The sequence below is a fragment of the Chlorocebus sabaeus genome, chromosome 4 (assembly GCF_047675955.1).
Source record: "Chlorocebus sabaeus isolate Y175 chromosome 4, mChlSab1.0.hap1, whole genome shotgun sequence".
Taxonomy (NCBI): Eukaryota; Metazoa; Chordata; class Mammalia; order Primates; family Cercopithecidae; genus Chlorocebus; species Chlorocebus sabaeus.
Window position 1 is genome coordinate 14,876,778 of NC_132907.1, and position 26,218 is coordinate 14,902,995.

General features: G+C 35.8%; 1 protein-coding gene across 4 annotated transcripts in view; it reads right to left on the reverse strand.

The window, feature by feature from the left end:
• Positions 1-26,218, reverse strand: part of ATG10 (autophagy related 10) — a 277,769-nt gene that overhangs the window by 92,517 nt on the left and 159,034 nt on the right. For all 4 annotated transcript variants that reach the window (XM_037982167.2, XM_007977150.3, XM_007977143.3 and 1 more), the window contains one exon: positions 614-752. In XM_037982167.2, the coding sequence (XP_037838095.2) occupies positions 614-752 (139 nt within the window). The remainder of the gene's footprint in view (positions 1-613; positions 753-26,218) is intronic.

Here is a 26,218-nt window from a genome sequence, read left to right on the forward strand (position 1 = left end):
GGGTGAGGACACCATGTGGCTGCTGATTAAATAAGCTTTATTAGCTAAGGCCTCCAAGGAGACAGGGTGTTCCACCTTCTTGGCAAGGGAATGAGTTGAGTAACAGCATCGCAGGAAGCTAAGGCATTAGAGATGTATACATGGCTGAAGGAAATGTCAGTGCTATTTTTAAATACAGCTTAAGCTAATTGATAAACATTTCTTAAAATAATTATTAGCTTTTGGGGAAGGAGGCACAGGGGCTTCTGAGTTAATGGGATCATCCCAGATTAAAAGAAATTTTTACTGTAAAGTTAGAAGTAAATAAACATTGTAGCTTTAAGTTGTTCCTACTTGTTTAAAGTAAAGAAAAAGGGCCAGGGGGCTTAGTCAACTTCAGGCAAAAGGCCAAGAATCTGAAGATCAGACTTAAGGCTGGGATGATATCATTCACGCTAAAGTCTTGATACCCTTTCTGAAGCATGAGAAAATTTACTGGTAAAACCTTACCTCACCCACAGTTTTCTTATTTTTAACTCTATTTTTTTTCCTCTGGAGAATAATTTTCCGAATATGCTTTTTGCTTTATATGTAAATGTTATAAATTTACTTTGAGCTTCAGACATGGTCTTACCTAAAAAGCTTGCCCTAAAGTAAAGTACAGGCACTTGGTAGCTACAGGAATATAAGACATGATACTCATATTTAATCACTTTGGACACTGCTGCAGTTTCAATCACTTCACAATCATCTGAGGGTAGCTCGAAAGCCTCCTGAAAAAAAGCAAAAACAAAATGAAAATGGGTTTGTTAATAAGAAAAGTACTAACATGGAGAGGAAAAGAGGAGATTTTCTTCTTGCAAAATAACAGTTAAATAAATATAAGGCTATGAGACAAGGAAAAGGGAGTTTCCCATATTAATGTTTAACATTTGAGTCCTGGGTAAATAGTAAAACCAGAAAACATTAGCATTAAGTAATTCCAGATTGTTTTTGAGACACAAAGAAGCTCTCTGTATAAAGAAAAAGAAAGGAAAAAAATAATCCAAAAAGATCTATTGCCTGAAAAATCTTTACTGTACAATTTTAGCAACAAGATGATGGCTATACAAGCTACCTTCTTCCCTACCTGTGAAAGCTAAAAACATCCTAACAATTGAACAAGAGGCTGTGAAATGTCCCTAAAGATTCTATTGTACTTGCCAAAAGATGATTCATTGTGTGCTGAACAATTCCCAGTTCCATTTTGAATAAGAAAGTTATTTTGCAAGAGGTTGAATTTGTTAGGTATATTTCAAAACCTGAGATGATTCTGTTTTCCTCATTATTGTGCTATCTTTGGCATATTTCTACAATAAATCTTGATTTATAATAGAGTAAATGGCAAATATTAATGTCAACTTTGGAAACAGTTTTGTAAGCAGAGATGATGATAGTCATCTCACTTCTCACGTGATCATTTTTTACTGTTTTTTGTTGGGGGCCTTTAAAAGAATGTATCTTACTGTTTAGAAGCAATTAATTGGACATGTTGAGTCAGAGTCTGGTTCCATCCACATTCACTTATTTATTGGGGTTGAAGAATTTCCTTTGAAATTAAATTAGTACTAGAAGGAATGAAGCAGGTTGGTTTAGCTCATTTCTACCTCTCATTAAAATAGTAACAACAATGAACAATCAGAAATAACTAAGGAAAGATTTCACACTTTATCAATATGAAATAAGGTTTCCTGTGGAGATAAGCAAAGCCCCAGACTACTTTCAAGATCTGTATCTCCTTTACAGATAATTCTGTAATTCCCTACTCACAGTCAGTTCACTGGGGAGATATTACAATGGATAAATCACAACTGGAGATGTTTACAAAATATTTTTCACTAAACTCCAGTAAACACCATCAATTAAACACAATAAAATAACCAGAGAGAAATCATGGAAATAAATATGCCAGATACAGAAAATTAATACAGTAGCAAGAAAAAGATTTTTGTATTTTGTTTTGTTTTTAAATTTTCATTAGGCATAGGTATCTGTACCTTCTATTACATCAATTCTTTTAAACAAATTCTTTCTTTTTGGTTAATAATTGGGTTGCTTAGCATTTATAATTTCCTTTCTTTCTTAATATTATAAAATAATTCTATCTTGGTGGTAAAAATTACAAATATTGCACAAGTACATAAAAGAAAAAATGAAATTCCCCTCATCCCAGCACTCCTATACCTCATATACATCATTAACAGGCCAGAGTATATTTTTTTAGACTTTTTGATTTTTGGCACACAAACACATAGACACATATACACCTCCTCCCCACCCCGGCCCCTGCTTAAATCCTGCTATATATACATATGATCCTAGAGTGGATATTTTCACTCATGGGCATCCTGCCACGTGCTGCCAAGTCACTGCTATAGATTTAGTGCCTTTTAATGCCTTCTCTATATTTCACTGCATGACCACACCATAGTTTTTTTTTTTTTTTTTAACATTTCCATATTGCTAGATAATTTAGGTTGATTATAGTTTTCTGCTACTGACAAATAAGGCTGCAATGAGTATCACAGCACATATACCCTTGCACACCTCTATTTTTTCTATGGTGCAGATTCCTAAGGGTGGAATCACTGTATCAAAGGGTATGAGCATTTTAAATTTCAAGAGATACTGAATCTCAGAAATTCCATCCTCAGAAAAAGGCTGTATCAATTTATATTCCCAGCAAAAATGTCTGAGAATGCTCTTTTCCTATGTCCAATAAATACTGAATATTGTTTTTAATTTTTGCCTACTGATGAATTTTTAAGTATCAATTTCGTATTGTTTTAATTTCTAGTTTCTTGGTTACTTACTAGTGAAGGCAAGCAGCTATTCATATGTTTATTGGTAATTTGTATTCTCCCATGATTTGCTTGTTTTTACTCTTTACTATTTTCTGATTGTTTGCATTTTTCTTATTGAATTATATAAACTGTTTGTATATTGGAAATAATAACTTACTATTAGAAATATGTATGTCTGCACCATAGAAAAATAGAGGTGTGCAAGAATATATGTGAAATATAGACATATGTACACACATATATATAAAACACTTCCTGTTTTCTTTCAACTGTTTGTTGTACTTTTTTATCAAAAAGGGTTTTTTAACTTTTACGTAGTCAAATCTGTACATTTTCTGTTTATAGCTTCTAAGTTACATGTCTTCATCAGAAGGCTTCCTGCTGTATCCCATCTCAGTCTTACAAATTATAAAGATGTTAAATTTCTTTACTATATACACACGTTTTTAAACTAAAATTTAGATCATTAATCCAACTGATTTTTGTTTCATATATAGTGTGAGGTAAGAAATTTTCCTAGATGATTTCAATAGTTCATCTTTTTTCCACTGATTTTAAATGTCACCATACCTCTCTCTCTCTCTCTCTCTCTGTGTGTGTGTGTGTGTGTGTGTGTGTGTGTGTGTGTGTATTCTCTAATCTTCTCTATTGAGCCATTTCTCTTCTTAGACCATCACTGTGCAATTCTTAAGTGCATACTGAATCGAAGGATTTGGGTCATTAATTTCTACAGAAAAGTGCAGAAATAGACTGTCTGAGACCCAGTGCTGCTAGTAAAGATACAATTTTTGGAAAAAATTTCTTCATCCAAACTGAAATTAAGCACTCAGGAATGTGCTGGGGTTGACATCAGGTATGTGAAACTGGTGATCAATTAGGCATAGATCCATATTCTCTAGGAGGCTCAAGAAATAAGAGGGAGAGGACAGAACAAGCTTCTTGAAAATCCTGTTAGAAGTCTCACTCCAGTCACTGTTCTCACTGGCAGCTGAGTGCCTTTGTGGGTTGTGAAGGCCAGGGGTACTTGTCCTCTAATTAGGACTGCTACTATGTCACCCAGTGTTGCTCTGGGCAGTCATCTACGTACAGTGACATTTTTGCATGCTTTACTCATATTAGATGAATTTGAATCCTTCGTTTGTGTCTGCTAGGATCTTTCCATCATTTGTGGTCACCTTTATGATGACCATGAAAATATCATTCCTTGAAGTCATGCAATTTGGAAATCTCAGACTTCTACACATTTTCTGCTTTTATTTTCCGGTTAAAAGTGCCAGATGGTTTTAGAACTTCAAGACTAAGGTTCTTCTCTTACTCATTTTTGTATTCCTGGAGATTCTAGTACAGAGCTAAGAACCCTAGTAAGCAACATTTTCTATTTCAGTCTGAAGATCTGTTTCCTCCTATGTAAGTACATTATAACAAACTTCATAGGTTTACCAGCAATCTCACACCACCCTAAAGACTAAAAAGAAGTAAATGGAGGAGCAGAGATGCAAAATATCACCAAAGAGGATATTCCAATGACAAATAAGCACATAAAGAAGATATTCAATATCCTTAGCCAGTCAGGGAAATATAAATTAAAACTATAACGAGGTATCACTAAACATCTGTCAGAATGGCTAAAATAAACAAAATAGTGGACACCACCAAATGTTGGTGAAGACAGAGAAACTAGATCATACATTGCTGGTTGGACTATAAAATGGCGTATAGCCTCTCTGGAAAACCACATGACAGTTTCTCATACAAGCAAACATATAATTACCACACAACCTACCAATTGCACTCAAGGATTTATCCCAGAGCGTTGAAAAACCTATGCATGAATGTTCATAGCAGCTTTATTCAGAATAGCCCAAAATTTGAAACAATGAGGTGTCCTTCAACAGGTCATGGTTAAACAGACTGTGGTACATCCATACCATACTATTTAGAAATAAAAAGGAACAAACAATTGATATACACAACAACCTGGATGAATCTCCAGGGAATTATGCTAAGTGATAAAAGTCAATCTCCAAAAGTTATATACTGTGATTCCACTTATATAACATTTTTGAAGTGACAACACTTTTGAAGTGAAAACCAGCAGATTAGTGTTGGGGGACTGGAGGGCAGAGAGCTGGTTATAACATGGCACCATGAGATATCTTTGTGGTGATGGAACTATTCTGTATCTTGACCATGGTGGTGGATATGTAAGCCTACACATGTGATAAAACTGTACAGAACCAAATACACAGACACAGATACACACAATGAGTACAAGTCAAACTGGGGAAATCTGAATAAGGTCAGTGGATTGTATTAATGTCAACATCCTGGTTCTGATATTATACTATAGTTTTAGAAGAAGTTACCACTGGCGGATATTGGGTAAATGGTAGATGGGATTGTTATTTCTTATTACTAAATGTGAATCTATAGTTATCTCAAAAAATTTCAATTAAGAAATGGAAAGCATAGGAACAGTGAGGCAATTTGAGGCTTGTTAAAAACTGAATAAAAATGTTAAGACCTCAAGGTGCTAATAATACAGATAACAGAGGGATCCTGTTAATAAAGAGAGTCTAATGTCTGGGATTTGTTTGAAAATAATACAGGAGAAGGGTAAGTGGATGGAAGTGTAGAAGGAGCATGACTGGCATGAGGGGTGATTGCTGAGATTGTTTGATGAGTCCCTGGGTGTTCATTATACTGTTCTATCTACTTTAAGGAGTATTAAATTATTTAAAATAAAAAATTAAGATTAAAAAGTTTCTGATACCATGTTACAGAACACAGAATGAAGAGAATTCTAATAGTGAAAGAAACCTGAATCATTCCACCTAGTCCAACACGCTCATCTTGCAGATACAAACAACAATACCCTTCTTGTTGGTGCCTTACCCAATGCCACCTAGGTACAGTAGTTCCCACTTATCCAGAGTTTCACTTTCTACAGTTTTCAATTACCCATGATCAACCATGATCTGAAAACGTTACGTGAAAAATTCCAGAAATAAAAAATTAATAAATTTTAAATTGTGCGCCGTTTAGAGTAGTGTGATGAAATCTCTTGCCATCCCGCCTTCCTGGGACATGAATCATCCTTTGTCCAGAGTATCCATGCTGTAGACACTACCAGCTCATTAGTCACTTAGTAGCAATCTGGATTTTCAGATCTACTGTTGTGGTATCACAGTGCTTATGTTCAAGTGATCCCTATTTTACGTAATAACGGCCCCAAGCCACAAGGGTAGTGACACTGGCAATTTGGATATGCCAAAAAGAAGCTGTTCATCTCTTACTGTGCTCATTATAAATTAGACTTTGTCACAGCTATGTATAGGAAAAAACATAGTATATATAGGGCTCAGTATTATCTGTGGTTTCAGGCATCCACTGCAGTATCTCCCACACCAATAAGGGGGGACTACTATAGTTAGGGGTACAGGAAGGCCTACAACCCTTATCTACTGACACTGAAACCACTGCTCTTTGTACTGTAGTATGCCACTTAACTACCACTATGCTTCATTTGGACTGATGTTCTGAACATCATAATCATAACACTTTGAGGTAGTTTGCTAATATTTTTACTATTTTTCTTTTATTATGTGACTTTTAAAGGATTTGGGTATACAGTGAGCCCTAGGTATACATGAGGGATTGGCTCCAGAACCCCCCTACCCCAAGGATACCAAAATTCACAGACGTTCAAGTTCCTTATATAAAATGGCATAGTACTTGCATATAATCTACACACATCCTCCCATACTTTAAATCATCTCTATATTACTTATCATACCTAATACAATGTAAATGCTATGTAAATACCTATACTATATTGCTGAGAGAATAATGACAGGAAAAAAGGTCTATACATGCTCAGTTCAGATGCAACCACTATAGTCCTAACTACAGTTTTGATCCTGGTTATCTAAATCCATGGATACGGAACCCACAGATATGGGGGACCAGTTGTATTTCATTTGATATTAAGAGTCATTGAAAAAAGAAGTCACAATATATTGATTTTCCTCAAAATATTGCTATTTCATGAAGATATGTGTATTTAGAAAATTACATTCATTCAAGAGCTAAAAGATTAAGTGGTTCACATTAACTATAGAAACCTTGATTTTATTGAATTCAATTAACAATAAGTTGACAGTGATCTCTCATTTAGAAAATCTGATACGAATTAAGCTTTACAACTAAATCCCATTAAATGGGGATCATGCTGAAGACACTTCATAGATATTTTATTGAAAGCAAACCCAAATAGTGTATTGGGCCTTGGAAATGAGATCCATGTCTCTATTTAGCCTACAGGGAAGGAAGAAAAACTTTTCTTCTATCACTAATAATCTCTATTACTGAGCAAACATAAGTAATGAGCTTTATTCATAACATCCCTTGAGGAAAAGAGAGTTGATTTGTTTGTTTTCTACCAGTCAGGTCTTTAGTTCAAATCTAACATTACTGGGCTGGAATCACAGCTAAGGAACCAAAGAATGACACAGGGGCAGTGCTGGTTCAAAGACAGTCCTTAGCTCTGTTCAAGACTGGACACAGAAACCATCTCATCACAATGGAAAGATGCAATGTAATAAATTCTTCATTTGCTGATTTTCCTGAGCCAACGGCCATTTAATATTTTTAGAAGTGATAACGACGGATGAAGCCTTCTGACAAACCATTGAAAAATCAATTCCTCAAGAAATAAAGAATTTTAATTATTAAAACATTTAAAGTGAATTATAAAAAAAATCTGTGGGACTTTAAGTAATCAGCTCTTGTTTTGTTTGTTTCATGGTTCATCATTATACAGTGGAGTGGTTTTTTCACTATCTTAATTCCCAGAATGACTTTTTTCACAATCCCTGTGGCTTCTGAGTAAGTGACTGTCACAAGAACCTTTGCAAACAACGTCATTCTTTTAGCAACTGTAAATGTTGTATGTGGTACATATCAGTGGATTCAACATATGTCTAACAGCATCCAAAGCAACACTGAAACAAAAAAAGGGTAGTTACAAGGTGATCCCAAGAATAATATCTTAGTGAGGCTCTCCCCTTCCCAGTAATATTATCACTACTACTACTGATTTTTTTTAAAAGAGGTAAAAAGGTACCATTCTTTACTCTCCCTGCTACATCAACCAAAGTGAATTAGCAGCAGCATGGCCAATATGGGTTCCCACTGAGAGGAAGAATCTGTTTCCTGTGCAGGATTAAATCCTCTTCTCCAGGCTGGCACGCTCAAGGGCAAGGCAGGAGGGAGGGGATGAAGAACCCGCCAGAGCACATCTGGCAGTTTTCTGGATGTTTACAGCTGGCTCCACTGTGCTTCCTAGACCCTGTTTCTTTTAAGACTGCATAGGAAACAGCAAGTGCCGGGAGCTGGGAAGCTAGCAAACAGGCCAAGTAAAAGACGGAACTGTGGAAGAGGCTATCTCTTAGAGTCCATGCTAGAAACACAGGTTCTTTGGCAGGAGAAAATAGTAATAATACTTAATTGCACTTATTACTTATTTCTATACATCTAAAAGTGAAGAATTAGCAGAATAAGGAATTTGAAAATCAGAAATTATTTATGTAAATCATGCCAAACTAGAGGAAGAGGGAAAAATTTTGACCTCTTGAAAAATTCTCAAGCTTCAGAAGTCAGTCAAGTGTGTTTCTCTTCAGAGTTACCCTTTACATGTGACATAAGAAAGGCCAGCATCAACTGTAACAGTTTACAGTTTTTCTAAGCCTATTGATGTACATCATGTAATTTGTTCCTCTGCTCTAGGAGGAAGGCCCAAGGTCTCCAGTGAGTAAGAAACTGAGTCAGGGCACAAAACTAAGCCTTCAGGTTCCAAGCCCAGGGTTCTTTCCAGCCTGCAAAGACCATCAGATTCTTGGGGGTGGGAAATGTTAAACGGATGTATTCCTGGCCTCCACCCCCAAAATCCTAATCCAGGAGTTCCGGGATCGGTTTTAAGAATCCACCTCATAAGCAGTGTTCCTGGTGACGCTATGCAGGTCTTGCCTCACATATACATGGAGGGTTTACTTTGTGATTCTTTACTTTTGTAGTCTATGGAATTATACAGTCAGGAAAATTCATTCACCAAGACCCAAAATTATGCCATAACCGGTTTGCCTTCACTAGCTGCTCATCTATGTTTTTAGGGCCACTGTTAGCTCATTTGGTCTCCTCTCAGAGGGAGCCTAATTCACTTCCATTAAGCTAAGACCTCAGCTTATCACCCCCAACTCCCAGTTCACTGCCCCATTTCTTCATCTTCTCCTATATAAAAATTTCCTTCATTTTCCTTCTCATTGGTTAGTTAATTCTTGCTAAACTATTAAAGGCCATTAGTGGCTTAGTATGTTACTCCTTTATCAATTATTATATTCAACAGTAGATTTGTGGCTGATAACCCTAATCAAAAGGAATCTTTAATAGTGGAATTTGGAGTGCCAAAAAGGAATAAATTTTGCACCACGCATGTAACCACCAATCTGTGAAACTTGCCTTATAAGGCATTCTGTGTTTTAACTCCAGAGCCAGAAAATTCTTCCTTGTTACCTTGCTAGAAAGTAAATCAGTTCCCACTAGATTTATCCTTGCATTATTTTTATATAATATGAATAAATTTATTTGTTCCCCATATTAAATAAGGCCAGTTATTCTAATTTTTCTCATATCTCTAGTTCCACAGATCTGCAAACATTTTTCTAAAGGGCCAAGTAGTAAATATTTTAGGCTTCTTTGTGGGCCATAGGTCTCTGTGGCTGTAGCCTGAAAACAGCCACTGGCAACACATAAACAAAGGTATGTAGCTGTACTCCAGTGACATTTTATTTACAAAAACAAGCTGTTGTCCATAGACCTTAGTTTGCCTACCCCTGAAAATCCTAATTTCAAAGCCTTCTTTAATTTCATTTTATTATTTTTTATAAGCACTAAACAGAATTTTATTAAAGGACTTGTGTCTCCATTTGGTGAACTCTTTCCCCTTTTCCATTTTTTTCCTGTCTTACGATGTTACATTACATTTCCTGAGGGTCTAAGAAATTCTGAGTCTTAAAAGGACAATGATAATTAAATCCAATGGGCTGAAGTTTGGCTAAAGTCATTTTCTAAAGTAAGAGATAGAACTACCCTAATTTAAACAAGTGAGATTTTTAAATGTCTTGATGAATAAACTGCAAATTCCTTCAGCACATGAATAAACTTCTACACTCAAATCCAGAGATGAGTAAATTTCTCTGCCAAAGAGTGAAAATGATAAAGCCTTCATAAATAGACCAAGAGGCAGGCATTGTAGGAATGTTAGAGGACTGTGAATCCTAAAGCACAGGCCCTCTCACACGTGCACAGGAAACATCATGTCTAGGAATCAGCAAGGAACTGTTTGAGTAAGCCACTAGTTCCTTCCCTTGCTCAAAACTGTCTCCGGAATATATGGATATGAATAAGGATTTATTTGTTTCTTTGCTTGCTTTTTACCAGGCGAATCCCTTTAAGATTTCCACAATTATATATGACGTGCCAGGCACTAAGCTTGTGCCGGGACAAAGATGTGGTTGTTGCTTTTAAATAATACTATAATATTTCAGTGGTAATGAGAGCAACATGAAGCTCTCAGCTTTCTATTGGAATTCAAGGGGACACTCAAAATCTCAGATAAAAACACCTAGATTTCAGAGAAGCATAGTATAGGCAAAAATAAAAAAGCACAGAATTTGGAGCTAGATGTGGGTTCAATCCCTGGCTCTGCCACTCATAGAATGGACAGGTCATTTAACCCCTTCATGCCTCAGTTTCTTCACTTGTTAAATAAAGGCACTTTTCCCTTAATGTGATTAAATGAGATAATGTATAAAATGTATATATCTGGCACATAGTAGGTATACTAATTAATCATACATTCATTCAAAAAATGTTATAGGATACACTAAATGTTCTAGATCAAAGGTGTACAAACATTTTCTTAAAGAGCCAGATAGTAAATATTTTAGGCTTTGGCATCATAAGCCTCTGTCAAAACCACTCAACTTTGCCACTGCAGCATAAAAACAGCCTAGATAATATGTAAATTAATAAGTGTGGCTTTGTTCCAATAGTACATCATTAATGAACACTAAAATTTAAATTTCATATCATTTTAATGTCATAGAATATTATTCTTTTCTAATTCTTTTTTTAACCATATAAAAATGTAAAAACCATTCTTAGCTTGTGAACTGTACAGAAATACAAAGCAGGATACTTGCTATGGCTCAAGACTGCAATCTCAGCGCTTTGGGAGGCTGAGGCAAGAGGATTGCTTGAGCCCAGGAGTTCAAGGTTGCACACTGCACTCCAGCCTGGGTAACAGAGTGAGATCCTGTCTCTAAAGAGGAAAAGAAAATAGACAGCAGGCCATAGTTCCCATCCTGTGTTCTAGACACTGTCCTGGGGCCTGGGAATAGAAGAGAGAACAATAATAGATATTATATCCTAATATAAGGAAATATATTAAACAATAATCACACAAAGAACTACAAATACAACAAATACTATTAGAGAAAATGCACATGGTCCCCAAGTACATAAAATTTTACCTCCAAATCTATAAATTTGGCTTGTGAGATTTTAATCTTTCTTTTTCAGCTTCATTCACGTGTAAACCAGTTTTATGTAGCACTGATCATTTTAGTATCCTAATCACCCTTAACCAAGGCTTATTTTTATTTCAACGATCACAACACCCACCCAGATAGATTTTTAGGAACTGTTTTTGTCCAAGTTTACCAGAATACCTAATCCCCTAGAATCTGTCACCCCTGTCATCTCTGATTATCCAAGCTTCTTCCTGACAAACTCTTGCTGCAGCCCACTAAAAAGTCTCTGCCTACACTTTCTGTTGCCCCCAGCAATAGTTTCTGCTTGAGAATGCCCCCACGAGTTTTTTTCTCAGCTTTACAAATAAATCACTTAAACATGTGTGCCCACTTGCATGTGCATGGACAGTATTCAACTAACGTTCACTGAGCATCTACTATGAGCTAGGCACAGTGCCAGCACTGGAGATTTGTTGGCAAACAGATATGGTATTTGCTCTCAAGGAACTTATAACTAGAGAGAGCGTGGGAGAAAAAAATCATTGCATAAACAATTATTTGAATATAATGTTGCAAGTTCTATAAGAATGTAACAATTCATCTTGAGGCCTTATCCAGTTGGCAGACTTAGAAAGGCTTCTATTACAGCACACATGTCCCTTTGAATGTGAGTGAAGGCAAGGCTTTTGCCTGTCTTATTCATTTACGTATTCCAAGCATCCTGAACTGTACCTGGCAAAGAGCAGACATTCAATCAATATTTGTTAAGTGAAATAAATACGTGGAATGACTATAAATTGTCTGTTGCCATTTTCATCCTATAAATTAGAGATCTCTAAACTTTTTTTATCATGACACTAGGAGTCAAAAAAGTTAAGCACTCAACCCTAATATGTGTATATTTACCTCCTGATTAATTATGAATATGTATTTCTGTATAATATACTTTGTATATTACAAAATACACAAAAATATAAAAATTTTAAGGACAAGACAAAGGTGAAGGAAAAATATTTCAAGGTCATTCTTTTAGTTGGGTGATGATCTGGATACAAATAAAAGTAGTCCTCCTATCCAGCTCTTTGCTCAGGCACCAAAGGGCTTTGGCTGGCCCTCTACCCCCACCCTTCATTGAGCTTCTCAGATTTCTGGGCCAGTGATTGTGGCTGAATAAACTTGCAGAAATGTTGATTTTAAGGTGCCCATTGAAAAGTCAGCATCTCAAAATTTGACAGATGTAAATAGCAGGCAAATGAGCACATCATTACCTGGTTTTCCAGGCCTCCTGGCTCCAGGGTCAGTGCTGCTGAGCAGCCAGCCAGTCCTGTTCATAGTCCTGGATGATCAGACACCCAAAAACTAAATGTTCAGATCCCATATGCTCAGTAGTCCTGGGGCAGCAGACTTCATTCAAAGTAGACTCTAAAGAGCCAGAGGTAATTTCTTTTCTCTTCATTAGAGTAATTTCCTTTCTCTTCATTCAGTCTTCAAAGAACCCTGTCCTAATCTGCGCATAGTCAAAGAGCCCTGGGTTCCAAATGTGTAAATCTATTCACTAAATAAAATGCTACAGAAAACTCAACTTATTTTATTTAGTAACGGTGCAGACACTTTCTTGCCAGTAATATTTTGATGAGAGCAATTTGATTGAATATTTCATTTTTTGTTCTTCTTTTTGTGTTTTAAATCTTGACTGTAACATGGCATTTCAAATATCTGGGTTTGGGTCTTTTTACATTGTTTTGATAGGTGATTTTAATGGTTGCAATAGATGAGAAAGATCTACAGATCCATAAAGAGGAAGTATATCACTGGCTGTACTTAGTAAATCACAATCTCATATTTAAATCCCCTTCTCTAGCTGTAAGAGGTTTTATTCAAGTTCTGGACGCCTTTCAATGAGTCGCTAGTCAATGATTGCTTCATACTGTCATTAGGTACAATAAACACACAGGTTAAGGGTCATCATTAATAATAGCAAATATAAATCCATATTTCAAATAATTTTAATTTTAAATTTGGAGAGTCAATTTTTGAAAGATCTGATTAGACTGTTATTTGTACCTTTTACCTTTTTTTTATTGTTGTTCCAGGGATTCTTTGCAGTTAAAGCCCAGAGTCTGAAAAGTAAGAGCTATGTTAACTACAATTGAATAATATCATCCCAGAAATCCAGGGCACAGGTAAACTGCAATGCATAACATGCAATGAAAGGAGTGAAAACACCACTGATAGCTCCTTCCTATCGTCTAGGTCCCAGATGCCTTGCATAACTAACCTCTATGGCATCTGGTTTTCTGATAAATGCATGGAGTGGCAATGCCAGCATCAATCCATATTTAAATATTAGTAGCAGCTGGGCACAGTGACTCATGTCTGTAACACCAGCACTTTGGGAGTCTGAGGAGGGAAGATTGCTTGAAGCCAGGAGTTCAAGTCCAGCCTAGGCAATATATATAGCAGGACCTCATCTCTCTTAAAATTAAAATTTTCAAAAAGTTAAGTATTAGTAGAGCTTAACTTTTACAAAATCAAAGTAAATATAAATCGCAATTCTAATGTTATTTCCCACATCTCAATGGATTGTTTTGCAAGCCCTCTGGAGGCCTGCATTCACTTTAAAGACTCTATGCTGGTGACGTAGACTATTATTAAACAAAATTATGAAGGCAAAATTGATCCTGGGTATCATCTGCATCTTGCTTTTCATGGCCTTGCTCTCCTCTTTCAGCACAAAGCTCTTAAATCCAGCCCTCTGATCTGAAATCCACAGGATACCTGATGAACTTACCAACACTAAATGTTACAGTCTGGGTATATTAATACTACCAAGATTCTTTGGCTTTTAGGAGAAGGTTCTCTGAACATGGAAATCTTAATGAGTCACCAGTGATGCAGTTTCTTGTTACAGAGCCCACAGTATGTGGGGCAGTGACAGTGGCTTCTCTAGCACCCTTTGGAATACACCCTATGGGTAACTGCCTACTGTATTGAGGAAAGGCCAGCCCTGTGGATGACTGTGAAGGGGGATATGGAAGGAGCTATGTTTGACTTCCAAATGCTGGACCCTCATGTCTCCCTGTTCCCAAGCCTGGGCATTGGACTACTTTTTCTATTTCCAATGCTAATGATAAATCAACATTCAACAGAAGTTTCCAAAGAAGAAAATAAAAGAAGCATAGGCTGGTAATACTGAATTAATGTATTTTCCTGGTTACTTATAACGGCAAAGAATTATTTGCATAAGAAGAAAAATGCTAATTTTATTAAAGTGCTATTAAATGAGGCTTTTAGCCTAACTTTCAGCACCCTGAAAAATCATACATAGTGACTTGATTTGTCAGTTCTAACCTCTTTGGAATCATTAGCCTGCATAGTTGACACACTTGGGAAAGGAAAAACAAACAAACAAACAAAAAACAAATCCAGAACTGACTTGTTCCCTAAATGAATTGAGAAGTTGTCTTTAAGAAGCATCTGCTACTTTACTGCATTCATGTAAAAGCATTCTTGTGCCTCTATAGCAGACTACTGAGCAGATGTTTTTAGAGCACTATACCCACAGCAATAGGTGTATCACAAAAAAGATAAGGAGCTACAACGTAATTAATGATTTCCGTTCCTCTATATATGAATTTAACTTTTTTTAATGGATTAAAAGTTGTGTCAAGAACCTCAACTTCTAACTCAAGCAATTCACTTGCAAGAAAGTGAACACAAAATCATTTACAGCAATAAATAACAAAAGGTCGGACTCAGTCTTATACCCAACATGATGAAATCTGAGAGTACAAGAAAGGTTTTTCCAGAGCAAATCATTCTATCACTTTCCCATAGGTCAGACAGAGAATTTGCCATTGGATATCAATTTCTTTATGCCTTAAAGGTCTTCAAGTCAGAAGAATATGCATTTCCTCTGAGAATAGAGGCAAATACTTAAAATCATTATCAGCTAAAAATTTTTAAATCATAGCCAAGATTTTCAAACTGTCAGTGGGCTTACAGCAGGACAGGCAGGCACTGGACTCTGGGCAGCGGAAGAAGGAAGACAAGTAGTATTTATAAACAAAACAGTGAAAAAAAAACACACACACAAACAGTAGTGGTGCAGTTTTAATAAATTGGTAACATGTTCCTCTTACTCTAGGAAAATGCCCTAACTTTAACATAAATTTTAAAACTTGAAAACAGTGATTAATAACCATATGAAAGTCTGCAGAAAGACTGCTCTTTAATTCAAGATCCAAGTTCTGTTTGGGGTCCATGTGTTAGAACGGACTCCTCAGAGAAGCTGACTTTGATGTGAGTGCCAGTAATCTATTTGGAAAGCGATTTCAGGAGGACAAGTAAGGGAACAGAGAAGTGAGACAGAAAGAAAATACAGGGTATATTAGTTAACAGCTTACCACTGGGGTAGAACTAGATAAAAGTAAATATGGGGTATATTAGTAAACAGCTTACCACTGGGGGCAACCAGGGCTGCCCTCGTTGCCAATATGATAAGCAAGCTTATGAGATAAGGCATTATTATTTTACCCAAACTGAGTAATTACCCAAATTTGCCTAAGGTCACAATTAGAACATCTGGGAGACTGTACAGAACAAGCTGCCAAGTATTCCCACCTGAGAGGTTAGGGAGTAGGACGGTTTTGGGGTGTTAACTCCTGGAATTGTGGGGCTATCTCACATGGAACAGACCCTGGAGTGCACAGGAACAGTAGGTATGAGGATATGGATAAAGCTAGAGACCACTGCCACCAGTTTGGGCAAAAGCCTAACAGTCCACAACTCTTTATCTACAACTCTGAAATCCCAAAGACTCTCTGAAATTTTTTAAAAATCTTTGTATAAGTTGAGCCCCAAACTCATTTGGTGGCAAATTCTTACCTGCAGCTTTTTATAGTGTCTACTTTTTCCACCTTGTATGAATATTGTTTCACTAAAGAAATATTAATATGTTTGAGTATAAGGTACTGCCCAAATACCACCAGGAATCTAAAGTAACACAGAATTTACTTTATAAAATTACTTTTCCAAAATCTCCCAAATTCAGAACTCCAAAACATATCAGGGTCCAAGGACTATGAACATGTATTTTTTTTTTGGTGACTTCTACTTTGCTGTTGAATTTGTCTTGAGAATAAGTAAAATAATATTGATGAACTATACTGATTTCCTTGGACAAAAGGTACTGAATAGACTACTGAACAGTTACCAAATTTTAAAATCCAGGAAAAAACCAAAAAGGAAATGAGGGGGGAGGTAAAAAATAAAGCTTTCTAACCTCATGGGTATTTTTTATTACTGAGATTCTTGGAGTCTTCTCCTTACCGTGGTCCATTATGGTTAATAGTCTTAAGATTACTATTTAAAATATTAAAACCCTATACCTTCAAAAACTCCCCAGAAAAATCAAAACCCAACCCAAAGATAAAGATTTTACAGTATGGCTATCAATAAAGGTCTTTTTTTTTTTTTTTAAGGCGGTCTCATCAAACTAACACATGCAGAATTTCCACATCAGCCTCTCAAGCTCAGATGCTTCCAAAATCCAAACCAATAATCCTAATTACTGAGATCCACAGTAACAAATAGTTATTCATTTAATAAACATTTATTGAGCATATAAGAAAGTGCACTGACTAGATTTTTAGAAATACGAAAAATAAACCTCACCATCATTCATATAAGAATTATGTAATTAGGTAAGGGAGCCAATTCATATAAATCATATCAACAAGTGACTACAACCCACAGCAAATTGTAATAATGGTTGTAAGAGTTGTATACATGTTCATGGGATTAGAGATAAAGACCTCAATCCCATGAACTGGAAAGGATACAAGAAGTCTCAGTTTAAAAGATGCCGTTTAGCCTGAATAATGAATGATTCCAACTGATAGAAATGAAGCATAGGTTACACCAGGCAGAAGTGATGGCAAGACCTATGGCACAGGACACTGAAGTTCATGGCCAACTTAGCAAGTCACCTTGTTTGTGTGGAACATAGTTATATAAGAGAATTGAAATAGGATACAACTGTTACCCTGAAGTCAGACTGTAGAGAATCAAAGTATATAATTTAAACTATATTTGGTAGACACTAGGGACCAAAAGGAAGTAGATGTGAGGCAGTATAGCTTAACAAATGAACACGGCAGACTTTGGAGTCACTCTGCCTGGTTTGGGACTTGATTGCACCATTTACTTAGCTATGTGACATCACAAGTTACTCAAGCTCTCAAAAGCAATTTCCTCATTTGTTCAACAGAAAATGACAATAACAGTATCTGGTTCATGAAGCTGTTGATGGGGCTGAATGAAATAACCTATATAAAATATTTAGGACTCTGCTTTGCATGTAAGAAAATAATAATGTTAGATTATTGTCATTAGTGGTGTGGTAGAGTAACATTATGTGAATTTTGCTTTAAAAAGAATAATCTAGCAATTAACTGAAGGACTGATTGGAAATTAGAAAGAGAAGGCATGGTGAGATCAGTTAAAAGGCTATTTAGATAACATGATCCTAAAGAGAGGTAATAAGAGATTTTTAAAAAAATAAAATAAATGATTGGGAGCAGTACTGGGAAGGAGGGAACAAATGAGAGAGATGTTCCAAGAGAGTATACATTTGTTAAAGCAAATTACTGTTGAATTTAAGGGGTCAAAGAGCAAGCTCATTCATTAGACAATATCATGGTTTTGAGACTGAATAACTGGGAAGACGGTGGTGTCATTAACGGTAAAAGGAAGTACTATTTTGGAGACGCTGATTTAAGGCAATGTGAATCCTACAGCATACTGAATTTTTAGATCAAAAGTCTAAAGAGAAATGGGGACTACAGACATGGTTTTAATAAGAGTTACTAGTATTCAGCATTAACTATGTGCTACATGAATACTATAAACTATATATGCCAATATGATAAGCAAGCTTATGAGATAAGGCATTATTATTTTACCCAAACTGAGTCCTAAAGATCTTGGCCACACAATTTGCCTATGGCCACAATTAGTAAGAGGCAGAACTAGAGTTTAAAGTGTATATAACTTTAAAGCTCATATATAGTTTGGATTTGAGGCATTAGCATAAAAAGAATAACTGGAACAACTAAAGTAGATAAAATTTCTAATGGGGAAAGAAGATAAGGTCAGAGAAAAATCTTGAGAAATGCCATATGTCAGAGATAGATGGAAAAGAGGAGCCAGCAATGCAAAGAGCTTGATAGACACAGAAGAAAACATAAAAAGATGAAAATGACATGGAAATCACAGAAGGAAAGCTTCCAGCAGACCATGGTCAATACCTTACATGTTACAGAAAAACGACGAAAGATAATCTGAAGAGGCAATTTGGATAGATGTTTCAGCTGTCACCAATGTCTTTTTAGAAATAAATTTCAAATGCATATTGGAAGAAAATGCAGAATTGTAAAGAGTGGTATGAACTTGTGGTGAGGAAGTGTCAGTATTAAGAGTAGATAACCCTAATGAGAAGTTACATAGAAAAACAGAAAAACTACAGGTAGCTTGAGGGGATATAAAGGTCAAAGTAAGAGCTTTTAGAGATATATATTTAATCTGGGTTTATCTGTATGTTGAATGGAATGAGTCAGTAGAGAAAAAGAAATGAGGATGCTAAAAGAGATTCAGATTTCATGATGCAATAGGAGATGAAATAAGTGGTATAAGCACATAAAAAGAAGAGACAATGCTTCTCCTGAGACGGAAATGCTCTACAGTGACGCAATTCCAGATGATGTTCTAGAACATGATGTTACTGTGCCTGCGGGCAGCTGGAATAAAATCAAATCACTGGATCAGAGGTCAAAATATCAGATGAGTTCTCTTGATACAGAGCAGAGTTCACCAAAATTTGTCTCTAAAGGGCCAAATAGCATTTTATTTAGTCTTTCTAGGTATATGGTCTTTGTCACAACTACTACTCAACTCTGTCATTACAGCATGAAATCACTCACAGACAAATAGGTGTGGTTTAGTTCCAACAAAACTTTATTAATAAAACAAGCAGCTGGCTGGATTTAGCCCAAGGGCTGTAATCTGCTGACCCATGATATAGAAGACTGAGTGCCTTACAGACCAATCCTGCTACAAATAACAGATATAAATTCTAGGGAGAAAACCTATTTGAGGCTTTGGAGATTTAAGAAAAATAGATTTTGAAGAGGAGTCAACACCTGGAGCAAGTGATTTGGTTTTTGCAGTTTTTTCCTGGCGGCAGTTGCAATGGCGGTGGTGTTGGCACAAGGACTGGGGGAGGGCAGGCAGCAAAAACTCTTGCCATCTTTCTGACTGGAGGAAACTGGGGGAAAGAGCCTGGAAAAACCATCGCTGCTGGAGAATGATGAAGATGCCCAAGAAAGAGAGACAAAAGAGGAGAACCCCAGATTCCATGTTTAAACTCAGCCCAAGTCTCTGGCTGACTCCTGAACCATGTATGCGTGGGGCAATCTGAAAGCAGCTTAAAACTCAGGTTAAAAGAACTGAATTGAGTTCTATGCCACTGCCTACTACAGGCATGACAGTTTGCAATCTGAGTCTAACTAAGCTATTGATTGCAAAAAGGAAAACATCAACATTATTATTTTTTTAAATTTAACTTTTATTTTAAGCTCAGGGCCAGGCACAGTGGCTCATGCCTGTAATCTCAGCACTTTGGGAGGCTGAGGCGGGTGGATCACTTGATGTCAGGAGTTCAAGACCACCCTGACCAACATGGTGAAACCTCATCTCTACTAAAAATACAAAAATTTAGCCGGGTGTAGTGGTGAACCCCTGTAGTCTCAGCTACTCGGAAGGCTGAGGCAGGAGAATTGCTTGAACCCAGGAGATGGAGGTTGCGGTGAACTGAGATCACGCCACTGCACTCCAGCCTGGGAGACAGAGCAAGACTCCACCTCAAAAAAGAAAAAATAAAGTTCAGGAGTCATGTGCAGGTTACACAGGTAAACTTGTGTCATGGGGCTTTGTTGTACAGATTATTTTGTCACCCAATTATTAAACCTAGTACCACCTAGTTATTTTTCCTGAACATCAATATTCTTCAGAAGAATGTAATGAAATCTACAGCCTTCAAAACATAACATCCACAATATCCAAAATGTACTCAAGAATTACCCAACATAGAAAGAACGGAGAATTGAATGTGATACAATCTGTTAAGGTTTATATCTAGATGTTGATATTTCCAACATCTAGGTTATCTAGGTTATCTAGATGTTGAAAATATCAAATAAAAACTTCAAAACAGCTATTATGAGTATGCTCAGTGAGGAAAAGTATATTCACATTGATTTTTAAAAATAGGACATTTCAACAGAGAAATAGGAAGCACAAAAAAATGGAAATTTTATACCTGAAGAATACAAATATCTGTGATAAAAATTCAATGGATCTGATTAATAACAAACTGGAGATGACTAAGGGAAAGAATTAATGAAGTATAGGATAGATGAAATGAAGTCATCCAATCTGAAGATGAGAAAAAAAAATGAACAAAGTATTTGGGACATGTGGGACAATTTCAGAACATCAGACATATGGACAATTGGAGTCCTAGAACAGCAGTTTAGAGATAAAGTAGAAAAATAATATTTAAAGAAATAGTGAGAAAAAACTCCTCAAACTTGACAAAAAAATAAATTTACTGACTCAAGAAGTTTAGAAAACCAATCTAAAAATATGAATAAATCAACGCCTAGACACATCATAATCAAACTAATGAAAACCAAAACTAAAGAGAAAATATTGAAAATATTGAAAGTAGCCAGAGAAAAACAATGTATTAAATATAGGGAAACATCAATTAGAATTTCCATGGATTTCTCACCAGAAACAATGAAGGCCAAGAAGCCATAGAAAAATATCTTTAAAGAATTCTACATCTGGTAAAAATATTCTTCAAGAATCTAAGTGAAATAAAGATATTTTCTACAAAAGGAACACTAAGGCAATTCATTACCATCAGGCCTGTACTACAGAAACAACAAGGAAGTTCTCCAAGCTGAAGAGAAATAATACCCTAGGGAAATTCAGGTCTGAATTTAGGCATAAGTTAAGAAGATTGGAAACAGTAAATATTAAAGACTATAATGTTTGCCATGTGAGGTGGCTCACACCTATAATCCCAACACTTTGGGAGGCCAAGGTAGGAGGATCACCTGATTTCAGGAGTTCGAGACCAGCCTGGCTAACATGGTGAAACCCTGTCTCTACTAAAAATACAAAAATTAGCTGGACATGGTGGCGCATGCCTGTAATTCCAGCTACTCAGGAGGCTGAACCACAAGAACCACTTGAACCCAGGAGGCGGAGGCTGCCGTGAGCCGAGATCAGACCATTGCGCTCCAGCTTAGGCAACAGAGGAAGACTTTGTCTCCAAAAAAAAAAAACTATGATGTTATCTTAAAGTTTAAAAAGCGTGACAGTTTTATGCAAAAGTTATAACACTGTTATAAAAATTATAACAATGTGCATGTATATCTGTATACATTGAGGTTCATAATGTATATACATACAATACATATGACAACTACTATATAAAGGATGGTGAAGAATATGACAAATGAAGTAATATAACTGCAGTTTCTACATTTCATATAAATTATACAAGATTAACTCTAAGTAGAGTAAAAAATTTAAGAATGTATATCTTAATTACCAAGTTAATCATTCATAAAATAAAGAAGTATCTCTAAAAAGTCAAAAGGCAAATTAAAGTGAGATTCTAAAAAATAATCCAAAAGAAGACAGGAAAGAGGAAACAGAGGAATAACAGCAAATATAAAAAAGCAAGCTAACAGAAAAAGTTAATAAAATGATAGACTTAAATCAATCATATTAATTATTACATAAATGCTAATGCACTAAACATTTCAATTAAAAGGCAGAGATTATCAGAATGGATTTTTTAAAAACAAAACAGTTTTTGCCTACAACAGAAAACTAAGTATGAAGAAGAAGGCAGATCATGCAAACAATAACCATAAGAATGTTAGAGTAGATACAATATCAGATAAAACAGACTAAGATTAAGAATATTACTGAAGATAAAGAGGGATACTTCATAATGATAAAAGAGGCAGTTTTTTCAGATAGTCATCAGTCATAAATGCATATGTGCCTGACAGAGTCTAAAATTATACGAAGCAAAAACTGGCAGAACTAAACGAAGAAATAGACAAGTCCACAATCATAGTAAGAGATTTTAGCACCCTAATCTCAGCAATTTATAGAAAAGCTAAAAAAATTTTAGTCAAAACAAAGAGGACTTATGACCTAATTTACATTTATAAAATAATATCCTCCACAACTGTAGAATAGTAATTCTTGTCAAGTACACACAGTACATTAACCATGACAGAACATACGCTTGACAATAAAAGACATCTTAAATAAAAGAACTGAAATCACACAAACTATCTCTGACCAGAATAAATTAAATTAGAAATAAATGACCATAGATATTTAGAAAAACCCTAAATATTTTAAAATAAAACAGTATACTTTTAAATAATCCATGGGTCAAATTTAAAAATCATAAAGTGAATTATAAAATATTTAAAAATTTAAAATAAAAATGCAATAAAATGAAATGAATGTAATGCAGCTAAATCAGTGCTTAGAGGAAAAATTATAGCTACAATTCTTTTATTGAATAACAAAAAAGGTCTTAAATCAGTGACTTAACTTTCAACTTTACAAAGAGCAAAGTAAACCCAAGGCAAATAAAAGGAAGGAAATAACAAAGATAAGCATAAAATCAACAAAATAGAAAACAGACAAGTCAGAGAAAAAAATAAGAAAACCAAAACCAATTCTTTGAAAAGATTAATAAAACTGATGAACCTCTAGCAAAATTGATCAAGAAAAGTAGAAAGAACAAAAATCATCAAAACCAGAAATGAGAAAAGGATTACCATTAAAATCCTATAAATATTAAAAGGATAATAAGAAAACATTAAAAACAATGTACACCAAAAATTTAACAATTAAGATGAAATGGATAAATTCCATAAAAGAACAAATACCAAAGCTTATGAAAGGAGTAATAGATACTCTAAATAGCTCTATATCTTTAAAGAAGTTGGCTGTAGTTTAAAACCTTCTCACAAAGGAAGCGTCAGGCCCAGATGGCTTCACTGGTAAAGCTCTACAAAATATTTAAGGAAAAAATACCAATTCTATACAAAATCTTTCCAAAATAGAAGAGGTATAAACACTTCTCTACTCATTTTATGAGGACAAAATTACCTTGATAACAAGCCAGACAAAGAAAGTACAAGAAAATAAAACTGTAAGTCAATATCCCTTCTTCCACCAAAATATGTTAAGAACCAATCCTGTGTTGGCAGAAAAAAACTAGAGGGGAGGACAGTGATAACAAGCTCTTTTCTACATTTTGAGCCTCTGGTCCCCAATCTGTCTTTTACTCCCAGCATATAAGAAATGTATTATAATGTCTCTCATCTTTAAAGTCTGCCCGAATACAAACATTATTCATCCAAGACCCTGTTTTCCCCCACTAGCTACTGTCAGAAATCAATCCTTTTGTTCACAAACATTTGGAATGACCTCCATTCAGTCTGGACTTCCTCACCCCTTGTTCACTGCACAGAACAATCTGGCTGCCATTCTCAGCCCACAGACACTGTTCTCACATTGGTAATCTCCCAGTTAGAACACCTTCCACACTCTTATGTCTCCAACGTCCTCCCATGATTCTAACGACCATTCTGTGCAATGGGCTTATTCACCCACACGGCTCTGGCAAGTAGGTCTATACTGAGTTTCACTCATCCCCATGTCTCTGACTTTCTGTAATGATGGTCTCACTCACAAGGAAGGCTCTGATAACACTTTGGTATAGATGTTCTAACTTGTTCTAGTAGTGCAGATGACTGTATCTGTGAAGGTGGTCTCACTTGTTCCCACAGCGCTGACTCCACCTCTGTGCTTTTGTTCTCATTCACTTCCATGACTCTAACAACCACTTCATTGCTAATAGTCTTATTCACTCCTTTGGCCTATTACCTCTCTGCCAAAAGATCTGACAATTTATACTTTAGCCCAGACCTCTTCCTTCAGTAGAAGACAAAAACTAAAGTCATTATCTCATCAAACAAAACAAAACAAAACTACTTGTCCTCCTCAATTCCCTATTTTGGCAATGACATGTACATAATACCTAGATGTCTAAGAGTCATCCCAAATTTATTCATTTCCCCATTCAACTCCATATTTTGTCACCAAATTAAATGATTCTACCTCCTAAGTATTGCTGTAATCTCTTCCCAATTTCCATACTCACTGCCACTCCACTAGTTCAGCCCTTATTAACTCTTACCTGGAATATTTAAATAGTGTCCTTACTGATGTCCTAATTCACATTTCAATCACCTCCCATGTACCCTCTTCACTGCCACCACAGTATCTTTCTAGCACAAGATGATGCAGTTACACAGGTCAAAATTCGATCTCATTTCCAAGCATGGTATCTGAGGTTCTTTGCTTACAGAAGCCACCCTGCCCATATGTACACCCTTATCTTCCACCTGTCCCATGTTAGCATCCTTTGTTTTCATTCTGCTCATGCTTGTAGTTCTCCTGCTCTCTGATGACTTCTGTGCCTTTACATACGTGTCATCCCCGCCAAGAAGAGCTCCCTTCAAATTCCCACCTAAAAAATGCCTACTCGTCCTTCTTGTCCAGCTCAAACTCTGCCTCCACTACAAAACCTTTCAAATGCTTTTTAGCAAACTTGGACACTGCTTCTCCCACACAAGTATCGTACTAGTACATATCTTACTGAGAGGAATTATTTTATTGTATTTTCATTATTTATACACGAGTCTGTCCAGTAGCCTATTGGCTTGAGAAAACAAGCTGTCTGTAGTATTTATAATCCCAAACCTGGCACCTGGCACAAAAATGCTGAACAGACATGAAGCAATTCAGAGGCTTGTTCCCATACTCATTTTCTTACTGCTTCATCCATGTCTAAACTCTATATAATCCAGAATGCATCGTAACACTACATTCACAGGTAGAAGGAGAATTATTTTGTAAGTCAAGGCATGAAAATGAAAATAACTTTGCATCTTATAAAATTTAAGCTTTTTAAAAATAGGTTAAGGTGACCAGGCAAAAAGGTAGAACCAGTGCTATATACATGTTGAGAAGATGATATGAGGGAGGCTATCCAGTGGGCAACTGGAATTTTTTTTTCAAACAGCCTTATGGGTATGGGTGGGTGGGTGTGTGTGTGTGTGTGTGTGTGTGTGTGTGTGTGTAACTGCATCCCTTAGTTAGAATTTTGGATTATAAAAATATGTAAGAATGATCCTTAAGACAAAAAGGAGACTACACTGAGCAAAGGAAGAAAATTCCTAAATACTATGCATAAATTTTATATACTCATTATTATTTTCCTTTTTTTTTTTTTTTTTTTTTTTTGATCTAAAGTAAGCTATATTTGTTGGCATCTCTGGGCATTTTGCCCAGTTTAGCTTATTTTTTTCATCTCTTCAGTCTTTTCTGGGTATACTGTGACTGATACTTTTAAATGATAATTTAGCATTACTTCTTCATTTTTATACCCTCTCCAAACTGGGATTATGACTGAGACCAAAAGAGGGTGTTAGGCAGGAAACACATTTTCTGCACATTCCACAGGTATTTTAAGTAAAGGACACATCAAAGTTAAACCCCAAAATGCAATTTTCTTAATTAGCTTAATAAGTAATGATTGTGATTGAATCATGTGTATCAGTTCAAGAAATC